At 64.4% G+C, this 16,437-nt stretch overlaps 1 protein-coding gene across 1 annotated transcript in view; it reads left to right on the top strand.

Moving 5' to 3' along the window:
• The window catches only part of SLCO4A1 (solute carrier organic anion transporter family member 4A1), a 23,960-nt gene extending 8,207 nt beyond the window's left edge, over window positions 1-15,753 (top strand). The window contains exons 2-12 of the mRNA XM_032387764.1: window positions 2,596-3,479; window positions 4,331-4,421; window positions 5,186-5,307; window positions 5,689-5,800; window positions 9,100-9,254; window positions 10,696-10,891; window positions 11,866-12,031; window positions 12,180-12,352; window positions 12,618-12,682; window positions 13,072-13,220; window positions 14,615-15,753. Of these exons, the coding sequence (XP_032243655.1) occupies window positions 2,596-3,479; window positions 4,331-4,421; window positions 5,186-5,307; window positions 5,689-5,800; window positions 9,100-9,254; window positions 10,696-10,891; window positions 11,866-12,031; window positions 12,180-12,352; window positions 12,618-12,682; window positions 13,072-13,220; window positions 14,615-14,779 (2,278 nt within the window). The 3' untranslated portion in view covers window positions 14,780-15,753. The remainder of the gene's footprint in view (window positions 1-2,595; window positions 3,480-4,330; window positions 4,422-5,185; window positions 5,308-5,688; window positions 5,801-9,099; window positions 9,255-10,695; window positions 10,892-11,865; window positions 12,032-12,179; window positions 12,353-12,617; window positions 12,683-13,071; window positions 13,221-14,614) is intronic.
• The last annotated feature ends 684 nt before the right edge of the window (window positions 15,754-16,437 follow it).

Genomic DNA, 16,437 nt, shown 5'->3' with positions numbered 1-16,437 from the left:
ACTCCCGAGGACTTACGGGGGTACTGACCCAGGAAGCACTCCCGAGGGCCCGGTACTGACCTTTCATGCCCTGCAGGCTGCTGGGGGCCTCCCTGAGCTCCCCGTGGCCCCCGGCCCGGTTGAGGTTCCTGTGCTTTAGGGCCTGCCCCAGCCAATGGTCCTGCATCGTGTGTGTGGTTTATGTGTGAGAAGGTGTTTATGTGTGCAAAGATGCAGATAGCTACGTGTGCGCATGTTGATCTGCACGCACGTGTGTGTGCATGTGTGCACACGTCTAGAGGAAAACACACCGTGACGCCAGTCAGCATGGGGTAGCCTCTGGACCTTGGAATTTGGGGTAGTGTCGAGGCTTTGTGGTGTTTCTCGGTGTGCTGTTTCGGCAGCCCGTCTGAGCTGTGGGGCTGGGAGGTGCCAGGGCTCGCGCTGGTGGCTGTGTTCTGCGAGGCTCCGCTGGGCGCGGGCGTCGCGTGTGCGGGAGGTGGCCTCCGTGACTGCCGGCTCCAGCGCTGGGCCGCGTGCGTGAGGAGCTGCCTGTCCGCTAGGGCTTCTTGCAGGAGCTGGCCCTCCCAGCTCTGCTCGTATGCGAGCCGGGCCTTGCGGCTCTAGAAATAACGCGCTGCAGTACTCAGGGCCACACGGGGCTGACTGCGGTGGAATTTTGCCAGACATGCACGGCCTTGGCGCTTGGCCGCAGAGAGCCTGGGGGCACCCGTGCCCACGGTGAGCAGCCAGCTCCGGACACGAATGCCACGTGACCAGTCACGGTTCTTTCACTACGGTGTTGGTGAGGACAGCCGTGACGCACACGCGGGCTCCGAGGTGTCTATTAAGCTCGGTGGCCACCTCCCCTCAGGCCTGTGGCCCCCTGAAAACCAGGCCACACGTGACAGCTCGTGGCATCCCCAGGGGCTGGTGACTTTCCCACGGCTACCTTAACAAAGCTCCGTAAACCGGGGGCTTAAAGTGACAGAACTTTATTCTCTCCCAGCTCTGCAGGCCAGAGTCTGAAATCAGGTGTCCGCGGGGCTGTGCTCCCTCTGGAGGCTCCAGCGAGGGCCCTTCCCGCCTCTTCCAGCTCCTTGCCCCCCAACCCCCGCGCTTCCTTGTGGCTTCACGTAACTTCCCTGTGTCTTGTCTTCTAAGGACACTTGTCGCTGGATTAGGACCCACCTCAATCCAGATGACCTCATCTCAAACCATTAATCACATCGGCAAAGACACTTCTTCCGAATACGGTCACACTCAGTGTCTGGGTGTACCCGTCTTTTTGGGGAGACCCCCATTCAACCCCCTCCAGGCCCCCCGTGCCGGGCCCAACAAAGCCGCGCTCCATACTCGGCAGCTGGAAGGAGTCTGCCGACAGAATCGGATGGCAGGAGCCTCTCCCAGCGTCCACCCGACACCATGGGCTCCGTGCGTGGTGGGGGACAGGGAGTCCCCGTGGCCTGGTGAACCTGGATCTGAGGACACTTCGGGGTCCCGAGTCACCACTAACGGGGCCCCAGCCCTGGGTGAGGCCAGCAGGCAGCTCCCCAAGCCTCAGAGCACGAGCCGGGGGTGTTTCTGTGCCCCCCACGGCCTGAGGCTCCCGGCTCCCAGAAACAGCCAGGCTTCAGACCCGCCGGGAACCTCTGAATATGAAGTGGCCCAACCCAAAGGGTGAAGGGTGTGTCAGTGTCCTGGGGCTGCTACATGAAGGACCACAGACCCATGGCTGAAACACCAGGCCTTGATTGTCTTAGTTCTGGGAGCGATGCCTGAGAGGGAGGTGTGGCCGCGACCTGCTCCAGGCCTCTTTCCTTGCAGGTGGACCGTGTTCTCACGTGCTGTCCACCCGTGTCCAGGTCTCCCCTTTCTCTACGACCCCAGTCACAGGCAACTGGGGCCCACGCTGACGACCTTAGTCACCTCTCTAAGGGCACCGTGTCCCAACACCCTCACAGCTGAGGTGGCTGGGGGTTGGGGGTGTGCAGGGGGCCCCGGGAGCCTCGGGAGGCAGGATTACCTGAGCCAAGCCCAGCTCCTTTGGGTCGGGGGAAGCGAGGGCCCGGGTGGCGCTCCGGGCACAGGGCCGGGCTGGGAGCTGCAGACAGAGGGAGTGTCGGTGCTGTTTCTTCCTCACTTGTCCACGTGGCTGCACACGTGTCTTGTCGTGACGTCTTGAAAACCTGCCGTGAGCAGCGAGCCCGGTGACCCTCCTGCGGGGCGAGACCCTGCTTCTACCCCCTCCCTCGTTGCCCTCCAGACGCTGGACTAAAATGAATGCTGGAAGGGTGTGAGGCTGGACAGTGTGGGGACCGTGTCCACACGGGGCAGAGAGCACGGCTCACGCGGCCGAGCAGAGGCCGCGGGGGACAGGGTGGGTCAGGGTGGTCCAGGGGCCCACACGGGCATCGACTGTGGCCTTGTTCAGGTGTGTGGGTCCAGGATGCAGGAGGGGGCTGGTCGGGGAAGGTCAGCGCCGTCAGACTGGGGAGCAGGCAGCAGAGCCATCGGTGCCCAAGGGAGCGGGCCGGGGGGCGGGGGTGTTCCCGCCGAGATGTCCGTGTGTTCAAGGGTCCGTGTAAGCTTTGTAACCAGAAGCTCTTCTCACAGAACAAACCAAACACCGGAATACCGTCCGGCGGCCCCCACAGCTGCCCCCAGCGCCCCCTGGACGGAGATGCCTCAGCACTCGATGGGGGACAAGCCCTTGGTCTCCGTGCCGCAGCTGGTCTTCCCGAGCCCGCCCTCGGCCACGGACAGCGAGTGCGGCCACAGCCCCCCCAGCAGGCGGCCGTCCCTCGGCTCGCCCCCGGGCCACGGCGCCCCCTGTCCCGCCGCGCACAGCCCCTCGGACTCCTGCAGCCAGCCGCTGTGCCCGCCGCTGGCTGAGAAGCACGGCTGCCGGGCGCCCCCCGACATGCACTACGTGGCCGCTGGGCCACAGAGCGTGGCGTGCGGCTGGTGGGCCTTCGCGCCCAAGTGCCTGCAGGCCTTCAACACGCCCAGGGGCTTCCTGCTCTTCCTGTGTGCGGCGGCCTTCCTGCAGGGCATGACGGTGAACGGCCTCGTCAGCACGGTCATCACGTCCATCGAGCGCCGCTACGACCTGCCCAGCTACCAGAGCGGCCTCATCGCCAGCTCCTACGACGTGGCCGCCTGCCTGTGCCTCACCTTCGTCAGCTACTTCGGGGGCAACGGGCACAAGCCCCGCTGGCTGGGCTGGGGCGTGCTGGTCATGGGCGCCGGCTCGCTGCTGTTCGCGCTGCCCCACTTCACCGCGGGCGCCTACGAGGCGGAGGCCGCCGAGGGCGTCGGGACGTGCCGGGCCAACCGCAGCGTGGCGTGCAGGGACAGCGCCTCGGGCCTGGCCGGCTACCGGCTGGTCTTCATGCTGGGCCAGTTCCTGCACGGCGTCGGCGCCACGCCGCTCTACACGCTGGGCGTCACCTACCTGGACGAGAACGTCAAGTCCAGCTACTCTCCTGTCTACATCGGTAAGTGGGGCTGCCGAGGCCACAGGGCGGGCGCGTCCACACCGCTGACGTGCCTTTCCTCGTTGGCCGCACCGGTGGTCCCGGGTGAGGTCGCGGGGGAGCGCGGGCCTTCCTCGGGTGCTGGGGTCAGCCAGCCGCCCACGGCCCGCAGGGGCCGCGCTCGAGCCTCACGCTCCCGCTGAGATCCCCACGTTTCCTTAGAGTGAGATCTCTGGGTTTCAACCTCGGGCCGCCCACTTCCCCGAGTCCCTCCTGCCAGGCCAGGCGTTCCCGGGGCCTGGCCACACCCTGCCTGCTGACTCCGGCCTCCTCGTTTGCACCTGGGGCTCTGCCGCCCTGAGTCGCCGAGCGCTGCCGACCCAGGGACGCTGGGGTCCCGTCACTCCAGTGAGGCGCTGGTGGGCCTGTGGTGCCGAGCAGAGCACCCTCATCCCGCAAAACAAGGCCCTCGGGATCTTTGTCCTCTCGAGGGAGAAAGAGTCAGATGCCGCGTGCGTTTGGCTTTGACAGAAAAACTGTAGAAGCCGTTTTAAAAGTTAGCAGCAGGGGCACCTGGGTGGCTCGGTGGTTGGGCGTCCGGCTCTTGATCTCGGCTCAGGTCTTGATCTCAGGTTGTGAGTTCAAGCCCCGCGTTGGGCTCCCCGCTGGGGGTGGAGCCTGCTTAAAAAAATAAAATAAAATAAATAAGTAAAAATAAAAAGTTGACAGCAGCTAGATCTCGGACACAGTGGAGGCTGCACGCATGCAAACCCTGGTCTGAAGGGTCAGTGCCGTGGGGGCAGAGGGCGCAGAGGTGCGGACTGGGGGGCTCCTGTCAGGTGGCCCCTCCACAGCTCTGCCTCTCTCCGCAGCGACCTTCTACACGGCAGCCATCCTCGGCCCCGCCGCTGGCTACCTGATCGGAGGCGCCCTGCTGAACATTTACACAGAAATCGGCCGCCAGTGAGTGTCCTGGGCTCCCCCTGCCCCTGGGGGACAGCACCCCACAGTGAGGCCGGGGGGATCTCCCCGGCCTCAAGCGGGAGGAAGCCCGGGGCTGGGCCTGCTCCGGCGGGCCCGGGGTCGGTGGGGGGGGGATCCTTAAGCGCAGGCCTGGGGGCGGGGACAGCGTGGCGGGTCGGCAGCTTCCCGGACCAGGCGGCAGCAGGTCACCATTTCTCTGATGCCCTTTGCGGAACAGACGGCGGATTTTCGTGCTGCCATTGCGATTCATCTGTGTGGGGTTTTCCAGCCGGGTGTCCTTAATTCAACCCAGTTCTGACAGACTTCCCGGAGTCGGTGCAGACCCCGCAGGCTAAGGCTCAGCCCAGGAGACCACCCCCCATGTCAGATGCCAGCCTCAGATGCTGGGTCCCCCCAGCTTCCGTCCAGCCCGGCTACAAATCGGTGGTTCCACGACCTCGTCCTTGGGCGTGATAAGCCGCTAGAACGGCTCACAGAACTCGGGAAGGCACCTCACTCACTAGATTACCAGTTTATTAAGCAGATTATGAGCCCCGAGCCACCAGCTGGAAGAGACGCGGAGGGCAGGTGTGGGAGGGGGTGCGGGCTTCCATGCTGTGCAGCGAGTCACCCCCACCCCCGCCTGGAGGCTCTCCAAACCCCCGGCTAAGGTTTTCATGGACCAGCGTGCAGATGGATGCCCGGCGTGGGTGCCCTGAATGCACGTGGACAGGACGCTGACCCCCCACGCCTCTCCCCCACAGGACGGAGCTGACCACCGAGAGCCCGCTATGGGTCGGCGCCTGGTGGGTGGGCTTCCTGGGCACGGGGGCTGCCGCCTTCCTCATCGCCATCCCCATCCTCGGGTACCCCCGGCAGCTGCCAGGTGGGTGCGTCACTCTCTCCTCACTTGGGCTGGGCGGGGCCCCCGTCCTGCAGGGCTGGCCTGGCCCCTGTGCTGCTGACCACGGGCACCGTCCACCCCTGTGGCTTCTCCCCGTCTGAGGCACGCAGGACGGGCTTGTGGCAGCGGGAGCACGTGCCCCTTCTGCCTCCTTCCGTTTCTCCTGGTCCCACGGTGTGTCCTGCCGCGGGCTCTCCACCCCCCTCCTCTCTGTCATCCGGCCAGTGGTCACCATGCTGCGGCCCCATACCCCACCTGTCCCCGTGCCCTCCATCCAGGGCACCTCCCCAGACCTGGGAACAGGGAGGGGCCTCAAGCAGAGCCCTCGGTCCCTGGCTCCCGCTGACATCTGCGGCCTTCCAGGCTCCCAGCGCTACGTGGTCATGAGAGTGTCTGAAACACACCAGCTGAAGGACAGTGGTCACAAGGCGGCCAGCAACCCTGACTTCGGGAAAACCATCAGAGATCTGCCTCTGTAAGGACCTTATGGGGGGTGGTGTGCGCCTCTCGCCTGTGTCCCTGTGTCCTGAAGATCCTTGGGGGGGTCCCACGCATCCTGGATCTTGACCCCAGGCTAGGAGAGTCCATGTGACCCCTCCAGGGCCACATGGCCAGCGCACAGCTCCTAAACCTCCCTCATGACCCAGTGCACTCCAGGTCTCGCCCCAAAACTGAGAGACTAAGGAGCGGTGGCTAGAGTCCTCTGGGGCTGGAGCTGCGGAGGGCTGGTCCCAATGGGGGGCCAGGGCTCCAGCTCCTCACTCTGCTGTGTCCTCTGACCATTTCACTAAGGTGACACCTGCATGGGCTCCGGGCTCGAGCCCCCTCTGTGCCTTGAGGTGGCTGAGGACCCTGGGAGCAGGGACCCTGGGAGGAGCAGGACTGTCTCCGGCTCTCTGCCCTCACAGCCCTGCACCAGCCCCTCCTTCTGTGCTCCCCTCTTTCTCTTTGTGTGTGACCTGGCCTGGCTTTGTGGTCTTCACACACTATCGGGATGAAAAGATCCCTGGTCTGCTCTGGTCTCAGAGAAACTGGGCACCAGGGCGGCTCCTGGCTGCCCAGCACCCCTCTTCACAGGACCAGGCACTCCACAGGGGGCCTTTCCCATGGATGGTCACCAACCCGGCTCCTTGGCCTCACTGAGCACCCACCTGCCCCTCCAGGACCCTGGGGCCTGAGCCCAGGAATGGCTGTGTTTCACTGGCCTTCTGGGGCCGGGGGCTGTTAGTGGTGGGAATGAGTCCCCGTTGTCTTTCTTCGCCATGGGAGGTGAAGGGGGATCAGGGTCAAAGGTGGCCTGCAGGGAAGGCCCCGTGCCGTCCACTGTCCGCTGCTTTGCTTCCCTCATGCAGAGGAAATGGCTGTCATGCTAAGGGTGGAGGGGTGGATGGCCCTGGACCCATTTAGGGCTTTGTTCTCCTGCTTCCCACTTCCTGTGATACCACCAAGAGCTGCCCGCTCTTGAGGGTGCCCCCAGAACAGGCTGAGCTGGCCCAGGGCCGCGCTGGCCAGGGGTCCAGGCGCTTCTGTGTGGGGCCAGCTCAGCCCGTCCCCAGCACCCACGGTGGAGCTGCCCTGAGCCGGAGCAGAACCTCCCTCCCCTGCACACAGCGCTAGGGCCCCAGCACGTCAGGGGACAGCGGCCGTGGGGAGGTTTGTGCCCAGGCTTAGTTCCCCAAATCAGTTGCTGGTAAGAAATCCTGGAGCACATGACCTCGTTACCATCACAACTAGTTCTCTGAGCAGATTCAACACAAGGATCTTAGCAGAGCATCCTACAGCCTGGGATTAAGAAACACGGAAGTCTGCACGCCACAGGCGAGGGTGGCCCCCTCTCCGAGCCTAGCCGAGTGCCCCAAAGCCTGGGCGGGTCACAGCAGGGCCCAGGGAGGCGACCAGCCAGGCCCAGGGCATCCCCACACCTGAGAACCCGACAGAGGAGGTCCGGGGGAGGGGCAGGTGCAGAGCGCAGCCAAGCCCCTGCCCGCCGGCGCCCACACTGGGGGCGGCTCCTTCACTTCCTGGACGTGGGACTCAAGTACTGAACCAAAGAGAATTGTTTTCAGTCTTCAAGCCTGAAAGTCAATTTTGCTGAGAACCAGGGTGGGGAATGGCACCTGGGGTAAGTCTGATCGCCCCCCGGCTGAGATGCCCGAGCCGAGGGGAGGGTCTGTCCGCAGCTCCCTCCCGGCCGCCAGCTTGAGGTCCCGGTGCAGAGGCTAATTATGGCTGCATTGCACGTTCCGACGTTTCAAAATCCAGTTTGTTGCCGGCCGGTGTCCTGAGAAGGAAGAGCATTTGAGTGTGAAGGTGTTCGCAGCCGAGATCCGCCAGCTGACGTGGGGATGACCAGCGGCGCCCGTGGAAGCTGGGGGTGGGGCTCCCGAGGACGGCAGGGGCACCTGTTCAGTTACAGAACAGCTCTGAGCTGCAGACCCGAGAATTTCAGCCCAGGAGGGCTACTCCGAGCCGCCCCCAGCGGCCGGCGGACGGTGGTCCTTTATGGCCAGGATCTGCTTTTTCATCGTGCAGGAGAGAGAGGGTCCGTCCTGCCAGGACCTGGGGCTCCAGGGAAAACTCTGCCCCCAGCCCACCTCACTCACCAGCCCCGGGGCCGGGGACAAGCTAGTCCAGGCACCTGCTGCCCGCGGCGGGACGGCTGGGGACGGCGCAGGGAATCGGGATGTGCAGGCCACAGAGCCTCGCGTGTGGGGCGACGGGCTGCCCCACGAAGGCTGAGCGTCTTTACTGCCGGACCCCCCGTGGCTGCGATTTTTGTATGTTTTCCACTCAGCTCCGCTCGCTCCCTTCGGCACCCCGTAAGGACAGTTTGTTCTGTGCCCCTCGTGACGTTTAACGGCCAGGTAGAGTCGCGTGTGTAACCAGCACTCAGGCGCTAGCCCTGCTCGGCCCGACCCCTAACAAGATGCAGAACCCCAGTTCAGCCAGAGCGAGTGGCCCTCAAAGAAACTGCGCTCGTCCCGAGGGCAGGCGGTGTGGGGCAGGGTCGGTGCCCAGCCCGTCCCTCAGGGGGACGCGGGGGAACAGCTGCCAGAGCCCACACCCAACACTCACAGGGTTGGCCGCAGCGAGACCGGAGGCCAAGTGTCCCCAGGGCCGTGCAGGGGTCCCACTCCCAGTCCTCAGAGGGGAAGCAAGGCCAGTTTCACTGGGGAATCAGCAGGCCAGGTGCGGGCGGCCAAAGCCAAGATCCTTCCTTAGGACCCGGAAACACCACCCCCAGCAAGTACGCACCAAGAGAAACTGGGGGGCCAGCCACCCCCAGCCTGAGCCTCCTTGGAGGGGCTCCTCCGTCCCCCCTTCTCCAGGGCTGGTGGTTGAGAAGGGACCCCACCCCCTGGTGCCCATTCCCCTTCCGCGGGGGCCTGGCCAGTCCTGGACTTGGGGACGGCACCTCCCCCAGCCCCCGGCTCCTGGTTCAGGCCATCTGCCGGTCATCACAGCTGCCCCCCAGGTGACTGAACGGTGCCGTAGGGTCTCCCCGCGCTGGAGAGGGGGAAGGCTCTTCCCTGGTTTACGAGCTGTCTTTCCTGGGGCCCATTCCCCACCAGCTGAAGCCCAGCCTTACACCGTCTCTTGATTTCTCTGGGACGGGTATGGAGCGACGACAGCTCACCAGCCCACTCCACTCCCCTCCTGGACGTGGGGCTCTTTGTACTCAGGCGGGAGGGACCATGGCCCTGGGAACAGCGCTTCCGCACACCCTGCTCTGGTCCACTCTGACCCTCTGTCTCTTCTCTCTTCCCCATCCAGCTCCATCTGGCTCCTCCTGAAAAACCCCACATTCATCCTGCTCTGTCTGGCTGGGGCCACCGAGGCCACGCTCATTGCCGGCATGTCCACCTTTGGCCCCAAGTTCCTGGAGTCCCAGTTCAGCCTGAGTGCCTCAGAAGCCGCCACCTTGTTTGGTGAGAAAACTCGCGGAATCTTGGGGGTCCTCTGACTTTTTGTGAGTTCTCAGATGAGGGAAGGGTCTTTGGAGTATGTTTTAGAAGTCCAGCTGTACACGGGAGGGCTCGCTGGGCGTGTGGTCCTGCAGGGAAGGCCCCGGGAGCAGGTGTGGGGCTGTTTGTCAATGTCACCATGTGGATCCGATGGTCCTCCCCGAGAGGTGGGGAGCGCTGACCACAGCGTGCTGGCCAGTTCTTGGTGGACCCGTCCTGGTGGGGATCTGCTCTAGCTGGGAGGGTCAGGGGTGGGCCCAGCTCATCTGTGCTGCTCCCCACCCAGAGCCTGGGCCTTCGTCGTCCCTGGCTTGCTGCAGAAAAGGTTTGGGTGGCAGCGCCGCCCTGAGCACCTGGATGATCGGGCTTAGCCATGCCCATGAGCCAGGTGGCTGGTGTCCCAGGATTGCCTGGGACCATGAGGTTGGAGTCCCTGGGCCTGCCTGACCAGAGCCATTCTGTGGCCAGAGGCAGCTCGGACTCCTGAGGAGAATCAGGGGGCCCTCCTTAGACCCTCCTGCCGCTGTCCCACCAGGCAGGGGGGTGTGGGAGTGGTCACCAGACATGGGGTCAATGCCAGGCACAGGGTCCATGCCAGACGTGGGGCAGATCCTGGCCAGAGGGGTCAACGCCATGTGTGAAAGGTGGGGTGCATGTGGGTAGCACGTGGGCCAGCACAGGCTGTGCCCCAGCCCTCGGGGTTCTGTTCCCGGCACGGGGCATGGGCGTTCGATTAGGGACCCCATCCCCCCTTATCTAATGCCCCAGGCACCCCTCCTTGCGTGGCCTCTCTGCTGACCTCACATGCCCAGACCTCTATCTGCAACTGCCTCCCCTTCCCCAAAGCGGCCGCCCCCGTGCCAACACCCCACAAAACATCCTCTGGGGCCCCCATGCTTCACCCCGGAGGTGTAAGGGGCCCATGCCAGAGCTGGCCTTGGTCATTGCTGGAGAGACAGGCCCACCGATCCCCCACCCCCGTCTGCACTTTGTCCTGGGACAGCCTGGGAGCCATTCATCCCACCTGGCCACGGTGTCTCCAAATGTGGCTCACGGCTGGATGCAGCAGAAGCTGTGGTGGGCAGGGGACACATTGTCCTGGGGCCTCCCCATCAGGCGGGCAGGGGCCATTGAGCTCTCCTCCTCCCAGGCCCGCCCCTGTGTCCTTCCGCCTCTGGGCAGCCAGGTGTCCTTCCTGAAGGCCCCTGGACCAAGGCTCCCCCAGTGGCCCCCCCTCCAGCGGCTGAGCACTCAGGTCAGAGCCAAGTGCTGCCACATGGACAGACGGATGGCTCTGGGCCTCAGTCTCCCCACCTGTAGCGTGGAGATGAGAAGACCCCGTGGGTTGCGGGCCCCCCCCCCCTGCGGCCCCGAGGACCGCGCTGAGCCCCTCCCTCTCCTGCAGGGTACCTGGTGGTGCCAGCCGGCGGCGGCGGAACATTTCTGGGTGGCTTCCTCGTGAACAAGTTCAAGCTCCGCGGCGCAGGCATCATCAAGCTGTGTCTGCTCTGCGCCCTGACCAGCCTGCTGGCCGTCTTTGTGTTCTTCATCCACTGCCCCAACGTGCCCATGGCCGGTGTGACGGCCAGCTACAGCGGCAGGTAAGGGCCGGGCAGCGCCTGGGCAAAGCGGGGCCCCCAGCCCACCTGTCGGGAGCACCAGTGGCCCCAGGGGCTGGGGGAGGGGGGTTGGCCCTCGGGCGCTGTTTGGAGAGGCCCGTAGCAGCAAGACTCAGGCTCACGGTTGCTCAGAGACAGCCCAGCGTCGGCCCTGGGGAAGCCCTGGGCTCCATTTCAGCCCTGAGCCCAGGGTTCTCGTCTGAAAACGAGCCCATGATCACCCAGCTCCTCTCCACGTGTGCACATGGAAAGAGGCCCAGGGTCGGCTCTCACGTGTCACCGCGTCAGGGGGCCGTGAGAACAACAGCCCCCCGATGGCAAGAGGGGAATATGTCAAGCAGGGGCCGGCCGCCTGCCCGTGGGCGGGGCAGGCCCCTCCCGGGATTCCCTGCGGACCTGACCGGCCACACAGGGCGCAGCGATGCCGTGGGGTGCAGTCCTCTGACGGGGTTGGTGGAGAGGGGACAGGCTACACGGCCCACGAGGGCCCTGCCACCACGGGAGGGGGGCGGCAGCTGGCCCTGGGGCCGGCCGCAGGTTACAGTGCTGAGGGCAAGCTGGAGGGGCCGGATGGTGGTTTAGTGTTTCCCATTGAGTGGAAAAGAGAAGAAAGCGTGTTTCCGTGACCACCGCTGTGTGCGTGCACACACGATCCGTGCAAATGTGTAGCCGCGGCCCGAGGGGCTGGCGCCGTGGCGGAGGGCTTTGGCCTGTCCTCTCGCCATCTTTGGGTTCTGAGCCCTGTGCACACATTGCCTCTCCCGTAACCGAGTCGGTCGGGGAGCAGAACGGGGCGTGGCGTGGGTGGCGTGAGAGTTGTCGACGACCCCGCGCGCGGGAGGCACCTGCCTCGGGTGGAGCCCATGTGGCCGCGGGGGCCGAGTCCCGAGGCCGGGCGCTCCCCCCGTCCCCCGGCGCTGGGCCCGGTCCCACAGCCGCCTGTCTCCTGCCCGCAGCGTCCTTCCGGAAGGCCACCTGGAGCTGACGGCCGCCTGCAACGCCCCGTGCGCCTGCCAGCCCGAGCGCTACAGCCCCGTGTGCGGTTCCGACAGCCTCACGTACTACTCCCCCTGCCACGCGGGGTGCGGCGGGGAGGCTGCGGCCGGCGTGGGGGGCCACAAGGTGGGTGCGGCCGATGCCCGCGAGCCGTGCGCGCCCCGCCCCGGGAGGGCCCCCGTCCCTCCCCCCTGTAACCAGGATGTTGTGCACGCCCCGCCCCGGGGGCGCCCCCGTCCCTCCCCCTGTAACCAGGGTGTTGTTGCGCCCTCAGGTGTACCGAGACTGTAGCTGTGTCCCTCAGAACTTTTCCTCTGGTTTTGGCCACGCTACCGCAGGGAAATGCACCTCAGCCTGTCAGAGAAAGCCCCTCCTTCTGGTTCTCATATTCGTTGTAATTACCTTTACATTCCTCAGCAGCATTCCCGCGCTGACGGCAACGTTACGGTAAGCCCGGGCCCGGGTCTCGCTCTGGCGCAGAGCCTTCCCTTGCAGCACGCTGCGGTGGAGCCCTGCAGATCCCGCAGGGTACGTGCTGGCCCCCCGGAGCCCCGAGGCCGCACGGCGCTGACTGCCTCGGCGAGGTGCTGGTCACCCGGGGAGGCGGTGACGCAGCCGGGGGCTTGGCCAGGACCTGGCTGCTGGCGTGGGGGTGTGACTTGGCGGACGGCCGCACTCCCCGGGACGCTGACGCTGCCGTCTTCCGTTTCAGGTGTGTCTGTGACCGGCAGAGATCCTTTGCGCTGGGAATCCAGTGGATTGTGGTTAGAACTCTAGGTACTGTGCACTGGGTAGCGTTGTGGAGTGGTACAGTTGCGTAGTTCGTTCACTGCACAAGGGCACCCAGCCGGTGTCTCCTCAGTGTGTGCCCACGTTGGCGAAGGACACCATTCCCTAACAGTCCACTAGAGGGACCCATGGTCATTGATTTGCCCAGAGGGTGGCTTTTCCTCCTTAGCACAAAAGGCGTCAGAAGTCACGGGGAATCCCCCGGCCTGACGCCAGGTCCCCCCCAGAAAGGAACACTGAAGTCCACTTTGCACCCCCTGAGATCACCGAAGACCGACGCCACCTTTCTGAGAACCTGCACGGTCTGGGTCTCGGTGCTGCCCGCCCGCCCTGCCTGCCCCGTGCCTGGGGGCTGCTGACTGAGCCTCTCTCTGCAGGGGCCATCCCCGGGCCCATCGCCTTCGGCTGGGTGATTGACAAGGCGTGCCTGCTCTGGCAGGACCAGTGTGGCCAGCGCGGCTCCTGCTTCGTGTACCAGAACTCGGCCATGAGCCGGTACATGCTCATCACGGGGCTGGTGTACAAGGTGAGTGCACAGGACCAAGGGAGCCCCAGAGGCCACTCCAAAAGGCTGAGCATCTTCTCCAGCTAGCTCAGGTCCCGGGTGCCCCACAGGGGCCTTCCCGCAGCTCAGACCCCCCGCTGGACCCTGGTGGCCTGGCGTCCAGGAGCAGCATCTTTTCCAAGTTAGAGCCGTCGGGGCCGGGCCCGTGATGCTGCGATGGGGGCGCTCCCGGGCCCCCCACCTGCTGGGGCCCTCACCCTGCAGCTTGGCGGTTGGCCCTGGGGCTCCCATCAGCTGAGGCTTTGCAGAAATGAAAACCAGCTCCTTTCTGTGAGCTCGGGTTCCGACAGGCCTGTTCCCGTCTGGGCCGGGTCAGCCTGATGGATCCACGCATGAGCAACACCCGCTTCTTCCAGCCTTCCCGTGCCCTGGGCGCTGCCCCCTTCCTTAGCCTGACCCCGTTAGGAGAAACTTCCTGCTGGAACACTTGGCTCACGTTGTGTGGGGAGAAGCGAAGTATTTATATATTGAATTTTGCCTGATTGGAGTTTTGAAAAGGCACAAAACCTTCAAAATACCATGAAATTCTAGGGCCAGTCTGTAAGGGTGTTTTGATTTCCTTCTCCGGGTGGAGGGGGTGCTCAGGGGTTCCACCTCTCGCCTCAAGCTTTTCTCGAAGGGCCTCAAGAATGGAGGACCGTCGGCCCCCTGGGTTTGTCTCTGCACGGCTTAGCATAGAGATAGCCGTGTGTGAGCAGGGATTTCTGTGGCTCTGGAGGTCAGCGCTAGGTCAGCGCTGGGTCAGCTGTAAAGACGTGCCCTTGCGTGCCCAGAGTCCTCCGCGAGGCCGCGTGGGAGCCCGGCGGGGCCGTGAGGTCTGTGCGGCTGGTTGTGGGTGAGGTGGCCTCCGCAGCTCTGAGTGCTGACCACAAACCCAGGGGCTTAAACTACAGATATTTATTCTTTCTTCAGCTCTAGAGGCCAGAGGTCCCAAATCCACATGTGGCAGAGTCGGTTCCCTCTGGGGGCCCTGCCGGAGGGCCTGGGCCTGCGTCTCCATCTCTGCCCCCGGGTCACGTGGCCTTCTCCCTGTGGGTCTCCTTGCTCCTGTAAGGACACCCGGCATGGCAGGTGGGCCCACCCAAAATCCAGGATGATTTCATCTCAAGCTCCTTAACTGAATGACATCTGCAAAGACCTATTTCCAACTGCAGGTTCTGGGGGTCAGGGTTGGGGCATCTCTTCTGGGGGGATGCTCTTCAGCCCATGAAGCCCCCCACCTCCCTCACGAACAGTCCTGGTGTCCACGCTAGGGTTCTGCAGGAAAGAAGGTCTTCTCGCCAGAGCGGGGGTCCTCGGGGACCGGGGCTGGGTGGGCGGCTCTGGGTGCGCCCAGCGAGCTCCTCCCCCGCCAGGTGCTGGGTTTCCTATTCTTTGCCACCGCCTGCGTGCTGTACGAGTGCCCCTCGGAGTCTCCCAGCAGCCTGGCAGCCTCTCTGCCCAGCCAGTCCTCGGCCTCCGACAACCCCGTGGACCTCCGGGACAGCCCCTCGGCCCTCCAGCTCCGGAGTGACGTCTGACAGCCCACCCGTCTGCCCAGGGGCACTTCCTGAGAACTCTGTCGGATTTCTCCCCAGAAGGGCTAACCCCTCACCCGTTGTGATACCCCCGTGCTGAGGACCCTCCAGAAATCTCCCACTGGATTCCGAGGGTTCCTGAGCTGGTGGAGGACCCATGTGACTCTCAGACACCAGGGAGAGCGAAAGCAAGGCACGTGGAAAATGGGCACCCCTCCCTCCTGGTGCCTGGGGACCGGGGTGATGGTGTCTCCGGCTCAGGAAGAACGAGGCCCAGCAGCCGTTCCCTTCCTGCTTCCTGCTCCACGAACAGACACAGCCACATAGCACTGAATTTTCCTCGGGGGCCCCCAGAGCCCCTGGACACGTTAACAGCCATGCTTCTAAAAAGGTCTATGCACTCTTAACTGTGCCGTCAGTTCTAGAAAGCACAAAGCCACCTGCGGGCCTGGAGTGGAGCCTGTGGCTCCCGGAGGTTTGTCGGTTGCCATCCGTCCGGGAGCCTGGGGAGGGCCCGCCACCGCCCTCCATGCGCACACACCGCCTTGCGTGTGGCACCATTGAAACCACTGGATTAAAGTAGAAGGCACTAGCCCCCGCCACGGGGTGTCTGCCGGCCATGCTTCCGAACGGCTTCCGCTCCCCGGGTCCCGCGGACCAGCCCGGCCTGACTTCCGGTGTTTCTCCGGAGGTCGGGGAGGGGGTGTGAGGCCGTGCCCAGGGGCGCCGTCCCGGGGGGCCGCCCTCTCGGTGTTTTCTAACCTGCTCCCCCTCCCATCCTCAGATCTGCGGCAGGACGGGAGCACCGTACGTAAGCAGATATTTATGGACCAATATTTTACATGAACTTATTTATAGGGTTGTTTTTTACCTGGTAGGGTGGTGTGCGCAGGGGTGCACTCAGTAGGCACGTGTGAATTCTACCGCGAGGACGGCAGCACTTCCGTGGAATGTCTGTTGGCGGGTGTCCTCACTTAAAATGATGTGCATATAAATATATTTTAATATTTAAAAACCTATCTCTCTGTCCAATGTGTTTGTTTCTGTGAATTTGCAGAGCTCAGTGGTTTTGTACATCCTTCCTGTGGGGTTCTGTGAGTTTGTGTCTCAGAGTCTGTGGCAGGCTGGCCCCGGATGAGCGCTTTCTTGGCCCTGAACCCACCTGGGTGGGCCTGTCCCCTCCCCCACTGTGATCCCAGAGTCCCCTCCCTCCAGAGACCAGCCCCTGGGGGGGTTGGGGGGCCTGGGTCCTCAACCCAGGGCCCCACTCCCTGCCACATTCCTGAATGACCCGGAGCGTCGGGACTCAGACCAGGATGGCTGGACACAGTGATTGGTGCAGAAGAGTGTGCGTGCGTGAGAGGTGGGGGGACCCTGCGCTCCCTGGGCGTCCGAGTCTGAGGGAGCAGCGACCACACGGGGTGATGGCCAGTTCGCGTCGCCTCCTGGAGGGCCAGAACGTGGCCTCCATAGTGCTCAGCAGATGCAATGGTGGAAGCAGGCGAATGATCTGGTCCCTGGCGCTCCTGGCAGCAGGTTCTGAGCAGCACCTGGCCCCGAGTCCCCGCGATGCCCAGGGCAGGAGCCCCGTCACCCCGAGCCTTTAGGATGCCCAGGGCAGGTGCCCCTCGTATCTCATCCAACAGGCACGTCGGGGCACC

This window comes from Phoca vitulina, unplaced genomic scaffold, assembly GCF_004348235.1.
Source record: "Phoca vitulina isolate PV1807 unplaced genomic scaffold, GSC_HSeal_1.0 scaffold50, whole genome shotgun sequence".
Classification (NCBI taxonomy): domain Eukaryota; kingdom Metazoa; phylum Chordata; class Mammalia; order Carnivora; family Phocidae; genus Phoca; species Phoca vitulina.
This window is presented reverse-complemented; position numbering and strand designations above follow the sequence as displayed.